The sequence below is a fragment of the Drosophila takahashii genome, chromosome 3R (genome assembly GCF_030179915.1).
Source record: "Drosophila takahashii strain IR98-3 E-12201 chromosome 3R, DtakHiC1v2, whole genome shotgun sequence".
Taxonomy (NCBI): domain Eukaryota; kingdom Metazoa; phylum Arthropoda; class Insecta; order Diptera; family Drosophilidae; genus Drosophila; species Drosophila takahashii.
Genome location: NC_091681.1, coordinates 19,705,106 through 19,722,448, shown reverse-complemented (window position 1 = coordinate 19,722,448; position 17,343 = coordinate 19,705,106). Strand labels below are relative to the sequence as shown.

Here is a 17,343-nt window from a genome sequence, read left to right as displayed (position 1 = left end):
TACGTATACGACGTGTGTCGGCCAAAGGGAAATTAATCAAATTAGCATCGTTAAGCCAAAGCGAGCGACTTGCGATGCGCGACCAACAATTGCTAAATGTAAACAATCATATGTGAAATAAAAAAGAGAAAGAGAATAAAAATAAAAATACCGGCATCAGCGACCGCAACAAAAACAATTAAGCAAAATTGTCATAATTACAGCAGCACAAATACAGACAAACAATTGCCACAAATTGTGACAATTTGCCGCCTGATTAATGACTGTCTGTGGCTCTTGGCCAGACAAAACCAGCAGAATGCCAGTCGGACAGATGCGAGATTATTTGCGGTAATATTTTATGGCCACCAATTGAAAATGATATTCTGGAAAAATGGCAAAACAAAAAATCAAACAAATAGAAACTAAGACCCAAATGATCTTCACACATTCCATTTATTTTTTGAATCAGCTGCTTGTTTACTCTAACAAAATTAAACAAGATGCTAGTGATTTAAGTTTTTCTTCCCTAATTGGGAACTTATTATAAATGATTTAGCATGTGTTTTTAGTCAATTAAATGATTGAATCAACATTCTAAGACCTTAAGCACTAGACAACAAACAAGCAGCTGACATCTTATTAAGCTAAGTGGATTTTCCGAACTTAAAGTGATGTTCCGACAGCTGTCGATCAAACATTCACCGGAAGGTTCTATAAGGTAGCACTGCGAGAATTTCTAAAGTAGCAGTAACAGTTAGTACCTCCCTAAGTCGTTTTAAAGAAGGTTCTAAGACTGAACTTAAAGTTCTAGCATAATGCATTGCCTTTCAAAGATATTGCTGCTTCTTCTGATGAGTCAAGATCTTATTTCTGAGGAACAACAGCCTCAGCAGCTCAAGATCCTGGATGAACTGATCAGCAAAATGGAAAAAGTGAATAAAGTGGAAACAATTTTTATGCTTCAGCATCACGGAGCGAATAACTGTCTGATTGAAAGATGGACAGCCAGTGGTATACCCACTTTGCGGTCGAATGAGTTAACTACCTTTGAAGTGAAGAAAACTATTAACGTCTTTCATTCTTTGGCTGTGGTCTGCATAAGCCAAAAATCTGATGTGAAGCTTCTCGATAATTTAGCGAAAATCTATGATAATATGCGGCAAGAACGAATACTTCTGTGGACGCAGATAAAAGCTACACAAGAAATTCTCCAGGATATTAGTCACCTTGTGGGAAGACATTCATTTTTACGGATTGTAATAGTCGAAACGGGAAGTTTAGAAAACGGAACTACAAACCTATTTAAACTTGAAGCATTTCCCGAACCACGCTTTAATAGAATCGCGAATATTTTGGATTTCAAAGGAACTTTCCTTGGAGGCTTACTTAACTTCCAAGGAAAAACGGCGATTATCATGCAGAAAGAAATGATTTTCCTGCATTTCAACATCAGCTTTGAGCATCTAGGTGTATTTACCATAGCAACTCAAGTAGATATGCAGGTTCTTCAGTTCGCCCGGAAAGCCAACTTGAGTTTAAAGCTTAAACAAGGCAATAAAATGAATTATCGCCACTTTGACTTGCAGCTGAGCCCGCGTCTCGTGTCCAAATGGGATGTCAGCGAAAGTGCCAACTCCTTCACAGTTGTTTCCCTAATCGTCGTGGTGCCCTGCGGCAAGGAGAGAAGCATTCAGGATGTTTTTCAGCATCTGGACTACCTTGACTGGGTCAAGTACATCCTGCCTGTTTATGTCGCATTTGTGATAGTGGAGAGCCTTATATGCGTGGTAACTAGTCGTGTGGAAGGTCCACCTAAGCGACTTTCCTACCTAAACCAATTAATAAACCTACGTGCTATCGGTGCCATTTTGGGCCTCTCCATTTCCGTACACAACCGATGGAGCTTCACACGTCGCCAGCTCTTCTTAACCCTCAGTATCTTTGGACTTGTTTTCAGCAACTTCTTTTCCTGCAAGCTGAGTGCTCTGCTCACAAAACACTCCCGACATGCACAGATAACGAGCTTCGAGGAACTCCAAGCCAGTGGTCTTCCTGTCTTGATAAGTAAGGATCTTTTGCACTACATCAGAGACGAGTTCGAAGACAATTTTATAGAAAAAACTGTACCAAACGTCGAGGCTGTCAACGATCTGGATAAAATGAAAAAGTTATGGGCGTTAAACGACAGTTTCGCTTACGTTATGCAAGACGACAGATTCGCCATTCTCGAGGGATACCAAAAAGCACGGGGACCCAAGGTTTTCTGCAACTCTAGAAATCTCACCATTATCTCGAACCTACCCAGAATGTTTTATCTGCCAAGGAACTCTATGTACAAGTGGCCACTTCGGGATTTTGTTTACAGCACACATGCAGTTGGCATAAACATGCGCTGGGGAAAAGATTTTCAAACAAAGATTGGGAAAAAGTATAACCTGTCAAAGGAGCTTGTTGTCCCACAGGGAGCCATTCCGCTCTCTTTTGAACACTTTAACTTTCTATGATTTCTTTTGATATTTGGCTATGGAATAGCCACTTTGGTGTTTTTCATTGAAATGGTTTGCGGAGGTAACCGAACTTTCGTAAGAACTGTGCAACCAAATTATAATGTCGCAATAGCTTAGTATTTTGAGTACCTATATAATTTTCAGTAGCTGTCTAATTATGTCTAAGAATGTCTCTTATAAATACATAAACATTTTTTTAAAAAGTAAATTCGCAAATTTAAATAAACAACTACTGCATGTCTATGTATTTATATTTATTATGGTTTCAAATGTTTGTTTGTAAGAATTTATGGGTGAAGTTTTGGTTTGACTTATTAGTTAATGAGTTCTCATTAAATTTGTTGACTGACAGGTGTTAACTTATCAGTTTTTAGTTAGGTCTGGTTTAATTCCTGACCCATTAAATTTATTCTGCATACACGTATTTGATTTTAAATGTTCCATCTGAAGGAAATAAAATAATATAATTAGAATGTAAATGATTGGCAATCTTTCATTAAAACTTCTTACCAGCAATCTTTGGTAGATTATTAAGTGTTTTAATCGTTGAGAAATAGGTTCTAGCCTTGACGCATTCTTATTAGTTTAATGAGTTTTCAATTATTCTATCGCCTGACGGCTGTCATTTGAATAGAACGCTACACTAAAAAATGTTAGGGTACAAAAACTCACAGGGGTAAACCATCCAGTATATTCTCAGCATTGCTGAGAAGAGGTTTGGCAAAATGGGCTTATCATCCAAGTTTGTAATATTTACACTGCTAATGGCCTACTTAGGTCGAGGTACCAGTGAAGATCGGCATCTCGGATTTCTCAACCGACTTGTTCAAAAAATGCAACACGAAGAGCCAATTGAAACCATGTTAATATTGCAACATAACCGAGATGAGGACTGTGCACTCCGAAACTGGAACCATCGTGAAATACCCACTCTGCGCTTCAACCAACTGAACGTTGTGGAAATCAGAAAGCTTTTCAACCATGTGGCTGTGGGTGTTGTCTGCATCTGCAAGGATTCCGATACAACGCTTCTAAAAAGCCTGGCCCAAAGCTTTAATAGGATGCGACAAGGACGAATTATCCTGTGGCTTCAGGCTAAACTCACCCAAGAGATGCTTAATGTGATTGCTAATCAAGCAGAGGAACATCAATTTCTTCAAATGCTCATCTTAGAGGTTAGAGACAACCCAGAGGAAATAGTAGCTGTACGACGTCTTCATCCTTTTCCCACTGCACATTTTCACCGAATCGATAGCATATTCTACCACAAGGGACCCATTTTCCATCCGCCCGAGATGAACTTTAAAGGAAGGACCGTTAATCTGCTGCCTAATTGGGGCGCAGCCTTTAAAATCGAAGTCACATTGCCCTCCAAAGTATCTGTTCCCATAGTGCGAATTCAGGACTTTAAGGTTCTCGAATTTGCTCATAAGTACAATTTGAGCTTCAGAGTTTTGGATAAGTTGACATCATCTATAGTTCCTGACATTCAACTAATAACTCATATTCATACCCAAATGGACCAATTGAAAACTTGGAACCCCTATGACATATCGTCGGTGATCGTAGCCGTTCCTTGTGGCAAACAGTGGAGGCTCGACGAAGTTTTCCAGCACCTCGACGTTCACTCAGGGCTGCTTCACATTTTTGTAGTGTATGGAATCTTTGTGCTGGCGGAGACCTTTATACTCGCTGTAACCTTTAGGATATCCGGCAAAGCTTACCGATTGACCTCCCTCAATCCTCTGCTAAATCTTCGTGCTTTCCGGGCAATTTTGGGCATGTCGTTTCCCATAAGTCGCAGATCAAGTCTTTCGCAACGTCAACTTTTCCTGGCCATAAGTGTTTTTGGATTGATCTTCAGCAACTTCTTCAGCTGCAAACTGAGTGCACTACTCACAAAGCAGTCCGCACATCCGTGCGTTAGAAACTTCGATGACTTACGCGCCAGTGGATTGAACGTTATTGTAGGACCGACCTTTCAATCGTTCGTTGAAAGTAAAGCTGGATCTGATTTCGTTAAGCACAACCTGACCAACGTAAAATATATGAAACAGCAGGACCGTATTCTAGCGATGCTGTCTCCCAACAACAGCAACGCTTACCTTATGTTCTCGGAGAACTGGAGTGTTTTGGATAAGTATCAGAAATTATATGGAAAAAAGCTGTTATGTACCTCCGAATGTCTAACTATCAGCCAAGGTCTGCCTATTACGTATATTCTCAGGAAGAACTCTATATTGGAACGAAGCATGTTCAGGTTCTCGATGCGGTTGCACGAGAATGGCATAATGGGGCATTGGATAAATCTAATGCCCCATATTATTAAAAATAAGCTGAACAGCACAATTTCGCGACACACAGAGACGAGGAATATACCTTTATCCTTTGGTCATTTTAAATGGCTATGGTTTATTCTGGGATGTGGGTATGGACTTGCAATTATTGTTTTTACTTTTGAAATTCTTCTGGCGGCTCAAAATAAAAAATCAAATGAAGATATATCTGTAGCTTAAGGACTTTACTAATTCAGTTACTTTGGTTACACCCATACGAAATTAATAAATGCAAGTAATCGTAGTAACGCTGCTACGATTATAAATTACTAAATATCGTATAAAATTAAAAACATATAAATAAGTTGTAACTTAGATTAATAAAAATAATACTTGCAAAATAAAAATCATGCTGGACTTGCAAGCACCAAACAATTTAATTCTCATTGGTGCTAAGTTTTTTTGTAAAACTTTTTTTTACCGGAATGATTTTGTTAGTCAGAAATATCGAAAATAGAAATTGGTTTTAAGCAAATTAAAAGATTGTATCAACATTTTGGGATTACTAGATAATCAAACATGCCACTGTCATCTGATTATATCAGCTTGTGGGGGAGTCACACCAAGAACTTATAAAGTATCCTGTTAGTCTTTTTTCATTCCCTTTAAAGGACGTACTTGGACTGAACTTGAAGTTTTCCCATAATGCGCTGCATTTATATAAAAATATTCCTGCTTCTTCTGCTGAGCCAGGTTTTTAGTCAGAAGGAACAGCTTCAGCAGATGAATATTCTGGATAAACTGATCAGCATAATGGAAAAAGTGAATAAAGTGGAAACAATTTTTATGCTTCAGCATCACGGAGCAAATAACTGTCTAACTGAAGGTTGGTTAGCCAGTGGTATTCCCACTTTGCGGTCAAATGAGCTAACTACCTTTGAAGTGAAGAAAACTATTAACATCTTTCATTCTTTGGCTGTGGTCTGCATAAGCCAAAAGTCTGATGTGAAGCTTCTCGATAATTTAGCGAAAACCTATGAGAATATGCGGCAAGAAAGAATACTTCTGTGGACGCAAATAAAAGCAATACAAGAAATTCTGAAGGAAATTGGTCACCTCGCGAAAAAACATTCATATTTACGGATTGTGATACTCCAAACTGGAAGTTCAGAAAACGGAACTACAAACCTGTATAAGCTTGAAGCATTTCCCGAACCACGCTTTTATAGAATTGAAAATATTTTTGATTTCAAAGGAACTTTCCAAGGTCCCAGACTTAACTTTCAAGGAAAGATGGCCATTGTTATGCAGAAAAAAAACCCTTTTCTGCATTTCAACATTAGCTATGGACGTGTGGGTATATTTTGCATTTCTACCGAAGAAGATTGGCAGATTCTTGAGTTCGCTCGAAAGACCAATTTGAGTTTGAAGCTTAATCAGGCCAATGGATTGAGTCCTGACCACTTTGACTTGCAACTGAGCCCGCGTCTCGTGTCCAAATGGGATGTCAGCGAAAGTGCCAACTCCTTCACAGTTGTTTCCCTGATCGTGGTGGTGCCCTGCGGCAAGGAGAGAAGCATTCAGGATGTTTTTAACCATCTGGACTTCCTTGACTGGGTTACGTACATCCTGCCTGTCTATGTCGCTTTTGTGATAGTGGAGAGCCTTATATGCATGGTCACTAGTCGGGTGGAAGGACGACCTGAGCGACTTTCCTACCTAAAACAATTAATAAACCTTCGTGCATTTGGTGCCATTTTGGGCCTCTCCATTTCCGTACACCGCCGATGGAGCTTCACACGACGCCAGCTCTTCTTAACCCTCAGTATCTTTGGATTTGTTTTCAGCAATTTCTTTTCCTGCAAGCTGAGTGCTCTGCTAACAAAACACTCCCGATATGCACAGATCACGAACTTCGAGGAACTGCGAGCCAGTGGTCTTCCTGTCTTGATAAGTAACAATCTTTTACACTACATCAAAGACGAGTTCGAAGACAATTTTATAGAAAAAACTGTACCAAACGTCGTTGGTGTCAACGATCTGGATAAAATGAAAAAAATATTAGCGTTAAACGACAGTTTTGCTTACGTTATGCATGAAGACACTTTTGGCATTCTCAAGGGATACCAAAAAGCACGGGGACCCAAGGTTTTCTGCAACTCTAAAAATCTGACCATTATCTCGAACCTACCCAGAATGTTTTATCTGCCAAGGAACTCCATGTACAAGTGGCCACTTCGGGATTTTGTTTACAGAACACATGCAGGAGGCATCAACATGCGTTGGAGAACAGAATTTATGAACAAGCTTGAAAAACTGTATAATATATCAAAGGATATAGGTCCTCCACATGGAGTCACTCCTCTCTCTTTTGAACACTTGAACTTTCTATGGTTTCTTCTGATATTAGGATATGGAATTGCCACACTGGTGTTTTTCATTGAGATATTTTTCGGAGGAAATACAAATTCAAAGCCTAAGAACGATGCCTCAATACCGTAGTATGGTGCAAAAAAAATCGAAAAGATCGTGTCTTTAATATTTTTAATACATCTGCTTAACTTATATAAATAATATCACTTAATTTTTGCTGAATGTTATAACTTATAAGAGTTACGTACCAACAAATAGTATGTTTTTCACTTTATTCAAAGATAAATTTTAATAAAAAAAACTATTTAATGTCTTTGTTTTTGGATTTGGTGTTTTTAAAAGGCTTGTAGAAATATCTGGGTAAACATTAGTTCTCATTGGTCATTGCTTGGTTTGACTTATTAGTTAATGAGTTCGCAATACATTTATCGACTGTCAGCTGTCAACTTATGAGTCTCACAAAGAAAAAAGTGCAATTTCTAGTTGGGTCAGGCTAAACTCATGGTCAGTTTATTCCCTTCTCTGCATAAAAGTACTAGTTCGATATGGGGAAACCTTCTACACTCACAGGGATATTATTATTATTAACGTTTTTAAGTGAAGGTACGTTTGTGAATCCGCAGCTGGGATTTCTCAACGACCTTCTACAAAAAATATGTCATGAGGAGGAAGTTATGACGATGTTTCTGCTGCATCACAATGAGTCCAGAAGCTGTGCCCTTCATAGCTGGCATCACCAGGAAATTCCCACTTTGCGATTTAATCAACTGGCCATAGCAAGTATAAAGAATCACTTCAACCATCATTCGCTAAGTATAGTCTGCATATGTAAAGATTCCGACACAATTCTTCTCGATACTCTGGCCGAAGACCTTGATAGAATGCGACAAGATCGGATTATTTTATGGATTCAAATGAACGTCAGTGAGCAGCTTCTTCATACGATTTCAAACCAATCCGAGGAATACAGTTTTCTGCAAGTCCTCATCGTGGAGGCGATAGACAGCCTGGAGCAAAAAGTGACTACATTCCGGCTACATTCTTTTCCCAGCCCACACTTTCATCGCATTGAAAACATATTCGATTTGAAGGGCTCCATTTTTTCGTCTCTAAGGAACAACTTCAAGGGAAGAATGGCAACTCTAGAGCCAGCTTGGAGATCAGGCCTAAAATCCTACAAATGGCTGACCTCTAAGGTTAGAGTTCCAATAGACAGAGCACAAGACAATATTATCCTGGATTTCGCCAAAAAGTATAATTTGAGTTTTAAAGTTGTGAAGGCCGCGAATAGGGAAATTAAGCAGAGCTCTTTAAGAATTCCTGACTTTCAATTCAACTCGCTGTTCAATGGAAATGAACACATAAAATATATAAATCCCTATGATATATCAGCCATAATAGTTGTTGTACCCTGCGGAAGAGAAATGCAAATTGAGGAGGTGTTCAGGCACCTGGATGTAAAGTCTTGGGTTCTTCATATTCTCCTAGTCTATGTAATCTTTGTGCTGGCGGAGACCTTCATACTCGTGGTTACCCATAGGATATCAGGCAAAGCCTACAGATTGACCAGTTTAAATCCTGTGCTGAATCTCCGTGCCTTTCGAGCCCTTTTAGGCATGTCCTTTCCCGTGAGCAGCAGATCAAGCCTCTCGCTGCGACAGCTTTTCCTGGTGATAACTGTGTTCGGCTTTGTCTTTAGCAATTTCTTTAGCTGCAAGCTGAGTGCCCTGCTTACAAAACATTCCCAGCATTCCCAGGTCAGAAACTTCGATGAGTTGCGGTCAAGTGGATTGACAGTGATCGTGGACTGGCACATCCGTTCCCTCATCGAGAACAGAGTTGAAGCTGACTTTTTTACACAAAACATAACAAGAGTCAAATTCGTGACACAGCGTGAAAAAGTCTATAATCTGCTCTCACTTGACAGCACTTACGCCCACGTAATGCTGTTGGAAAAGTACCACACTTTAAGGAATTATCAAAAATTTTATGACAAGAAGGTTTTCTGTACCTCAAGGGACCTGACCATCATCCGAAGTATTCCCAGGACATATACGCAGCAAAACAACTCCATATTTTATTGGTCTTTATTCTTCTTTTCAATTAGACTAGAAGAGGCGGGCATCGTTGGTCAATGGTCTCAGCGGGCTCCCTTCCAATTGAGATCAAACCTAAATGTAACCGTTGTGGATAATACCAAGCAAAGAATAGAATCCTTATCCGTTTATCACTTGAACTGGTTGTGGTCTATTCTTGGATGTGGATATGGTCTCGCCATTTTTGTATTTATCATTGAAGTTTGTCTGGGAGGTCATCATCGTTGGACATGGAACTCGCGAGCCAGGAACCATATTTTTGTAGTCTAATAATATTAGTTATACCTTCATACATTCTTATATTTAGTTTAATGATCGAAATAAAATGTTGGTATATCAAGTATTTTTAAATTTTAGATAATTTAAATAATTCTATAAATGAAAAATAGTTTTATCAAACTTTTTAAAATAATCAATCATTAAAAGCTTTTATTAAACGCAACTTGCCTAGAATCTCACATTAAATATATGTATCGTAGTCTATATATGTGAATTAATTAACAAAATAATTTTCGTTAAGTTTGGAAATTAATAAATCCTGTAGAAGGATTATATAATTAGAATGGAATTTTTTGACCAGCACTGTAATATTGATTAAAAAGTTCTTGCAGTTTAATTTTGGTAAATGATTAAGTGATTTAATCGTGGAGAAATACAACGCATTCTTATTAGTTTAATGAGTTCTCATTTATTCTATCGCCTCACGGCTGTCATTTGAATAAGGCACTCCATTAAAGAATTTATCATAGAGCAATTCACAGGGATAGCACAAGCAGTATATTCTCCTTATTAATGAGTATCATGGGCCTAAGTTTTCAGCGAGCTCGTTTAAAAGATTCAACACGAAGAGCCAATTGAAAGCATGTTAATATTGCAGCCCTTAAAATCAACGTCACATTGCCCTCCAAAGTATCAGTTCCCATACTCCGAAATTGGGATTTAGGGTTTCTCGAGTTTACTTTGAAATATAATTTGATCCTTAGTGTTTTGGAGGATTCTTCTGTTCTTGCGATTAGATTTTCGTTTATTGTTTTTTAACCCATAGATATTTACAAGCTATTTTGTGGTAAACATACGGTTCATTGGTAACGGGTTGCTTTGACTTATTAGTTAATGAGTTCTCAATACATTTATCGACTGTCAGCTGTCAACCTATGAGTTTCACACTGCGCTAAGTGCATTTTTTAGTGGTTTCAGCTATAGTTCTTGGCCCCTTTAGTTTATTTCCTACTCTACATAAAAGCAGATATGCAAAATGAAGAAACCTTCTGCACTCAAAATAATATCATTATTATTTATGGTTTTAAGCAGAGGTACGTTTGTGAGCCCGCATCTTGGATTCCTCAACAAACTTCTACAAATAATAAATCAAGAGGATGAAGTTATGACGATGTTTCTGCTGCATCATAATGAGTCCGGAAGCTGTGCTCTTCATAGCTGGCATCAGCAGGAAATTCCCACATTGCGATTTAATCAACTGGCCATAGCAAGTATAAAGAATCACTTCAACCATCATTCGCTAAGTGTAGTGTGCATTACCAAAGATTCCGACACTATTCTTCTCGATACACTGGCCAAAGATATTGATGGAATGAGACTAGAAAGAATTATATTATGGATTCAAAGGAACGTCACTGAGGAGCTTCTTCATACAATTTCCAAACAATCCGAAAAGCACAGTTTTCTGCAACTCCTTATCGTGGAGGCGATTGGCAACCCGTAGCAAAAAATAACTGTGTTCCGCCTACATTCTTTTCCGAGCCAACACTTTCATCGCATTGAAAACATACTCAATTTAAAAGGCTCAATTTTTCCGTCTCAAAGAAACAACTTTAAGGGAAAAACTGCAACTCTACAGCCAGCTTGGAGAAAAGGCTTAAAAACTAACAAATTTTTGTCACCAAAGGTTAGAATCCCAATAGATCGAGCACAAGACAATTTAATCCTGGATTTCGCCAATAGGTATAACTTGAGTCTTAAAGTAATGCAAGCGCCGATTGGGGAATCTAACCAGAGCATTCTAAGAATTCCTGACTTTCAATTTAACTCGCTGTTCAATGGAAATCAACACATCAAGTATATAAATCCCTATGATATATCAACCATAATCGTTATCGTTCCCTGTGGAAGAGAGATGCGAATTGAGGAGGTGTTTAAGCATCTGGATCTGAAGTCTTGGCTGCTTCATATTCTTTTAGTCTATGGAATCTTTGTGCTGGCAGAGACCTTCATACTCGTGGTTACCCATAGAATATCAGGCAAAGCCTACAGATTGACCACTCTAAATCCTGTGCTGAATCTTCGCGCATTCCGAGCCCTTTTAGGCATGTCCTTTCCCGTGAGCCGCAGATCAAGCCTCTCGCTGAGACAGCTTTTCCTGATGATAACTGTGTTCGGCTTTGTGTTTAGTAATTTCTTCAGCTGCAAACTCAGTGCCCTGCTAACAAAACATTCCCGGCATTCCGAGGTCAGAAACTTCGAGGAGTTACAGACGAGTGGATTGACCGTCCTAGTGGACTGGCACATGCGGTTTCTCATCGAAAATATAATTGAAGCTGAATTTTTTATGAAAAACTTAACAAGGGTCAAATTCGTGACACAAAAAGAAAATAATAAACATCTCCTCTCCCTTAACAGCACTAACGCACACGTGTTGCCAATGGAAAAGTGGCACACTTTAAGGAATTATCAAAAATTTTATGAAAAAAAGGTTTTTTGTACCTCGAAGAACCTGACCATCATCCAAAGTATTCCCAGGACATACACACAGCGAAACAACTCTTTATTTTACTGGTCATTTTTCTTGTTTTCAATAAGACTGGAAGAAGCGGGAATCGTTGGACATTGGACCCAACAAGCTCCCTTCCGAGTAAGATCTCTCCTAAATGCAACCATTGTGCATAATGCCGAGCAAAAGACAGAATCTTTATCCGTTGATCACTTAACGTGGTTGTGGACTATTCTTGGATGTGGGCATGGACTCGCCATTTTTGTCTTTTTAATCGAAATTTGTCTGGGAGGTCATCATCGTTGGATATGGAACCCGCGATCCAGAAACCATTTTATTGTCGTCTAAAAATTATAGTTATGTATACCTACATATAATGTTATATTTAGTTTAATGATCGATAGAAAATGTAGGAATATCAATTATTTTTAAATTTTACAAAAATTTTATTAACTTTTTAAATGAAAAATAGTTTTGTCGAACTCCAAACTTTTTAAATTAATCTTTTAAAGCTTATATCAAATACAACTTGCTTAAAATATCACATTGAATATATGTGTCTTAGTTAAATAAATATTTAATTAATACATTATTTGATAATTCATAAATCTTGTAGGCGTTTAAAAAACACTTATTCAAAGAAAATTATATAATTATAATGGAATTTATTAACCATCACTGTAGTATTGATTAAAAACTTCTTGCCGTCAAATTTTGGTAGATGATTATGTGTTTTATTGGTTGATAAAAAAGACGCTTTCTTATCTGTTTAATGAGTTTTCATTTATTCTATCGCCTGACGGCTGTCATTTGAAAAGGCACTCCACTACAAAATGTTGTTATAGAGCACTTTACAGGGGTAGCCCATCCAGTATATTAAAAGAGGTTTGGCAACATGGTTCTACCCTCCAAGTTGGCAATAATAACCTTGCTCGTGACCTACTTAGGTCGAGGTACCAATGAAGATCAGCAACTTGGATTTCTCAACAAACTCCTTCAAAAGATTCAACACGAAGAGCCAATTGAAACCATGTTAGTAATGCAACACAATCGAGATGGGAATTGTGCACTCCGAAACTGGAATCATCGCGAAATACCCACTCTGCGCTTCAACCAACTGCATGTTGTGGAACTCAGAAAGCTTTTCAACCATGTGGCTGTGGGTGTTGTCTGCATCTGCAGGGATTCCGATACAACGCTTCTAGAAAGCCTGGCCCAAAGTTTTAACCGGATGCGTCAAAGACGAATTATCCTGTGGCTTCAAGCTGAACTCACACAGGAGATGCTTAATGTGATTTCCAATCAAGTGGAGGAACATCAACTTCTTCAAATGCTCATCCTAGAGGTTAGAGAGGAACCGATAGAGACAGTAGCCGTACGTCGTCTTGATCCTTTTCCGAATGCACATTTTCTTCGAATCGATAACATTCTCGACCTTGAAGGACCCATTTTTCTTCCGCCCGAGATGAACTTTAAGGAAAGGACCATTAATTTGCTGCCTAATTGGGGCGCTGCCTTTAAAATCAACGTGACGCTGCCCTCTAAAATATCTGTTCCCATAGTCCGAAATCAGGACTTAGGGGTTCTTATGTTTGCTTTGAAGTACAATTTGAGACTTAGAGTTTTGGAGGATTCGTATAACCTGACATCATCTGTAGTCCCAGACATTCAATTGAATACTCAGATTCATACCAAAATGGCCAATTTGAGAACATGGAACCCCTATGACATATCGTCGCTAGTGGTAGCCGTTCCTTGTGGCAAACAGTGGAGAATCGAGGAAGTCTTCAAGCAACTGAATGTGCAGTCATGGCTTTTTCACATTTTTGTTGTGTATGCAATCTTTGTCCTGGCGGAGACTTTTATACTCGCGGTAAACTATAGGATATCCGGCAAAGCATACCGATTGATCTCTCTCAATCCTCTGCTAAATCTCCGTGCTTTCCAGGCACTTTTGGGCATGTCGTTTCCGATCGGTCACAATTCAAGTCTTTCTCTACGTCAGCTTTTTCTGTCCATAAGTGTTTTTGGATTGATCTTCAGCAATTTCTTTAGCTGCAAACTGAGTGCTCTTCTCACAAAGCAGTCCGCACATCCGTGCGTTAGAAACTTTGATGACTTACGCACTAGTGGATTGAACGTAATTATAGGACCGACCATTCGAGCGTTCGTTGATAGTGAAGCTGGATCTGAATTCGTTAAAAATAACTTGACTAACGTGAAGTATATATCTCAGGAAGATCGTATTCGTATGATGCTATCTCCGGGCTACAACAATGCATACCTTCTTTTCTCGGAAAACTGGAGTGTCGTCGATAAGTTTCAGAAATTATATGGTCGCAAATTTTTATGTACCTCTGAAAATCTAACTATCAACCAAGGTCTGCCCATAACGCATATTCTGAAGAATAACTCGATGTTGGAACAGAGCCTATTCAGGTTCTCGATGCGACTGCAAGAGAATGGCATTATGAGACATTGGATAGATATTATTTTATATTCAAAACTTAACATCACGAATTTACGGAACAGCGAGCCCAGAAAAATTCCTTTATCCTTTGGTCATTTTAAATGGCTTTGGTGTGTTCTTGGATGTGGCTATGGATTTTCAATTACAATTTTCATATTTGAAATTATTATGGGGAATCGAAACAAAAAGTCAAATTCAGTTGGTTTTTAGTTAGACCCATATGAAATAATTAAATGCACTTAAACCTTATCATTAGATTAACATATTTTGGTGTTTACGTTTGTATGTACAATAAGGATGGAAATAAAATACAGATGGAAAATTTACAACGGATCTAATAAAGTATATATATTATTGATCAGCATCACTGGACGGGTCGATTTAGCATGCTCTTCATGAAACTTTACGGAATTTCTTCTATCTATACAAGTAGGAAGGAAACGAATCTTATTACTATATCCTCTAGGCCCTTTAGAAATAAACGAGAAACTAATAAATAATAATGATGAAAAATTAATGACTTTAACTGCAAGGTTACATAAACAACGGCTTTCCAAAGATTGCTTCAGGTTTTTACTATCTGAGAAATTAATTAATCCTTTCTTCGCACTAAAAATGTACACTAAATTGTACCTATGTATGTCCCAACACTGAATATAAATACAAAAGAAAATATAATTCATTAGGTTGGCCTCTTAACTTCTGAATCTAAGTGCATGCCCTTCAAATTTGACAGCTGCAATGTGCTGGCCATTAGAAAATGAAACTTTGCAGAACAGTAGAGTCACTTTTAACTCAGTTTGGTGTTAACTTTGATGGAGTAAATACAAACATAATGGCCTTGCTAGAGCGTGTAAAATTTAGGATGTTATTGATGGTAATCTTATTAATCCAAGTACCATCTGAAGGAGATGGAGATCCACGTGTGAACTTTCTAAACAAAGTCCTTTACTTTGTTCGCAACGAACGTTCAGTTGAAACATTGTTTTTACTACATCATACTGAAGATACAAATTGCATCCTTAAGGACTGGAATCCTATGGGAGTTCCAACTCTTCGTTCAAATGAATTGACTGATCTGAGCTTGGAAAACTCGTATAACCACAATGCATTGGCCCTGGTTTGCGTAACGGAACATTTTCATGGAGAACTTCTCAAAACTCTGGCTAGAGCATTTGAAGGAATGCGGCAGGAGCGTATAATTCTGTTGATTCGGCGGAAACCAGATCCAGATCTAATGCATCATATTTCTCAACAAGTTAAGGATCTAGAATTTTTGCATATGATAGTGCTGATTGTCGAAAAACAAGACTATAACGATGTTATTGCATTTGCTCTTCGTTTGAAACCTTTTCCCGAACCGCACTTCAAGAAGGTTCGCAACCTATTTACCGGTAAAAACATTTTTCCCCATTATGCTTCCTTTCAGGGAAGGGTGGCAAGTATTATACCGAATGAAGTCCAATCCGTATATAGAGCAGGCTCACAAATAATCTTAGAATTTGCTCGGAAATACAATGCATCCCTCCGATTGCAAGGGTCAGCAACTCAGGATAAGACTGAAATACCTAAGGATAACTATGACATCGACATGAACTTGCGTCTGTCCAATAGTAAGAACTTTTCGAACAACATTTTTCTGGTGGCAACACTGTCTTCAAGCTCCCTATTAATTGTGGTGCCATGTGGAATGGAGCTGAGCGGCGTGGACATCTTTAAGGAGCTCGGAATGGGGACCCTGACCTGGTCGGCTTTGATTTTTTACCTCACCTTCGCTTTGGTGGAGGCGACTTTCGTTTACATATCCAATCGCATCAATGGAACACATTTTAGCATCAGGTTTACGAACCCATTTGTGAACCTTCGAGCCTTCAGGGCTCTTTTGGGCCATGCTTTTCCCGTCTCCAACCGATCCAGTCCATCAATCCAACTTTTCCTCTGTTTAATGAGCTTTTTTGGGACACTGTTTGGCTGCTTTTTCGCCTGCAAACTCAGCTCTTTTCTGACTAAGAAGCCCCATGACTCGCAGATTGAGACCTTTTCAGAGTTACGTGAAAGTGGTCTGACCATCGTGGTGGATGCATCTACGAAAGAGTTTATAGAGCTTGAAATCAATGGTGACTTTTTTAACCACGAAGTTCCTAATGTCAGGATTACGTCATCTCTGGAATTTATTAAACTTATCGATTCATTAGAAATGAATGCCGGCTTTCTAGTACATTCCATTCCTTGGACCTTTTTTAAAGAAGTTATGAAAGAGCTGAATCGTAAAGTCTATTGTGAGGGCAAGAACTTGACGATAATAGAGAATGTGCCGTCGACGTTCTTCCTCCAAAGGAACACAATCTTTAGCCAGAAGATGCGAGACTTCATTTTGAATACTGATGTTTCAGGTTTGGGCACATACTGGATGAAATTAGCTGGCCAACAAATCAAAGCATCTATTAAAGCATCTATTAAATCATCCATGCGCGGTTTCGAGGAGCATCCATCGCATCTTCCACTCTCTTTTGATCATTTCAAATGGCTGTGGACCCTACTCGGAATTGCCTACATCATATCATTTATGGTCTTCGTAATGGAAATCTGTTGGGCTAAGAGTCATAAGCGTATGAGAAGGGGAAACATATATCCATGTTAGTACGCTAGAATAAATACGTGAGTTTCAAATGGTTTACTAAAAATTGTAATTGGAGAAATACACCTTTTGAGAATAAATTAATAAAAACTAAATACGAAATTACAAAAAAAAAAAAAAAAATTTTTTGATAAGTTGAAATTGAAATTTGTTGAATTAATTTTGACGGGTGCTTAAAATAAATTATGGTTAAAAACTGTTATAATTTAAAACAGAAGTACATAACGTTTTTTTTTTAATTAAAAGTCAATAATTCATTTCAGTAATGATGAG

General features: G+C 38.3%; 6 protein-coding genes across 6 annotated transcripts; all 6 read left to right on the top strand.

Annotated features, from left to right (window-relative positions):
* Positions 1–797: 797 nt before the first annotated feature.
* Positions 798–2,486, top strand: LOC138913315 (uncharacterized). Its single transcript, XM_070216580.1, has 2 exons — positions 798–914; positions 1,569–2,486. Exons 1-2 carry the CDS (start codon positions 798–800, stop codon positions 2,484–2,486), a joined length of 1,035 nt encoding a protein of 344 aa, XP_070072681.1.
* Positions 2,487–6,058: 3,572 nt separating this feature from the next.
* On the top strand, positions 6,059–7,267 carry LOC138913314 (uncharacterized). Its single transcript, XM_070216579.1, has one exon. The coding sequence runs from the start codon at positions 6,059–6,061 to the stop codon at positions 7,265–7,267; it is 1,209 nt and encodes a 402-aa protein (XP_070072680.1).
* Positions 7,268–7,818: 551 nt separating this feature from the next.
* Positions 7,819–9,504, top strand: LOC123003027 (uncharacterized). The gene has a single exon (XM_044394147.2). The coding sequence runs from the start codon at positions 7,819–7,821 to the stop codon at positions 9,502–9,504; it is 1,686 nt and encodes a 561-aa protein (XP_044250082.2).
* Positions 9,505–10,624: 1,120 nt separating this feature from the next.
* Positions 10,625–12,107, top strand: LOC138913313 (uncharacterized). The gene is made up of 3 exons (XM_070216578.1): positions 10,625–10,953; positions 11,197–11,729; positions 12,052–12,107. The coding sequence occupies exons 1-3, from the start codon at positions 10,625–10,627 to the stop codon at positions 12,105–12,107; spliced, it is 918 nt and encodes a 305-aa protein (XP_070072679.1).
* A 750-nt stretch (positions 12,108–12,857) lies between these two features.
* LOC123003025 (uncharacterized) lies at positions 12,858–15,196 on the top strand. Its single transcript, XM_044394146.1, has 2 exons — positions 12,858–14,401; positions 15,169–15,196. The coding sequence occupies exons 1-2, from the start codon at positions 12,858–12,860 to the stop codon at positions 15,194–15,196; spliced, it is 1,572 nt and encodes a 523-aa protein (XP_044250081.1).
* A 71-nt stretch (positions 15,197–15,267) lies between these two features.
* Positions 15,268–17,073, top strand: LOC108064355 (Ionotropic receptor 94a). Its single transcript, XM_017151842.2, has one exon. It carries the CDS (start codon positions 15,268–15,270, stop codon positions 17,071–17,073), a length of 1,806 nt encoding a protein of 601 aa, XP_017007331.2.
* Positions 17,074–17,343: the final 270 nt, after the last annotated feature.

Bases quoted from the DNA above. Each gene is read 5' to 3' on its own strand.
- LOC138913315 (XM_070216580.1), top strand. From the start codon at position 798: ATGCATTGCCTTTCAAAGATATTGCTGCTTCTTCTGATGAGTCAAGAT. The intron at 915-1,568 runs GTGAATAAAGTG...TTTGACTTGCAG, and splicing joins TGATCAGCAAAATGGAAAAA to CTGAGCCCGCGTCTCGTGTC.
- LOC138913314 (XM_070216579.1), top strand. From the start codon at position 6,059: ATGGCCATTGTTATGCAGAAAAAAAACCCTTTTCTGCATTTCAACATT.
- LOC123003027 (XM_044394147.2), top strand. From the start codon at position 7,819: ATGTTTCTGCTGCATCACAATGAGTCCAGAAGCTGTGCCCTTCATAGC.
- LOC138913313 (XM_070216578.1), top strand. From the start codon at position 10,625: ATGTTTCTGCTGCATCATAATGAGTCCGGAAGCTGTGCTCTTCATAGC. The intron at 10,954-11,196 runs GTAGCAAAAAAT...TTTCGCCAATAG, and splicing joins GTGGAGGCGATTGGCAACCC to GTATAACTTGAGTCTTAAAG. The intron at 11,730-12,051 runs GTGGATTGACCG...GTTTTCAATAAG, and splicing joins CTTCGAGGAGTTACAGACGA to ACTGGAAGAAGCGGGAATCG.
- LOC123003025 (XM_044394146.1), top strand. From the start codon at position 12,858: ATGGTTCTACCCTCCAAGTTGGCAATAATAACCTTGCTCGTGACCTAC. The intron at 14,402-15,168 runs GTTCTCGATGCG...CAAATTTGACAG, and splicing joins TTGGAACAGAGCCTATTCAG to CTGCAATGTGCTGGCCATTA.
- LOC108064355 (XM_017151842.2), top strand. From the start codon at position 15,268: ATGGCCTTGCTAGAGCGTGTAAAATTTAGGATGTTATTGATGGTAATC.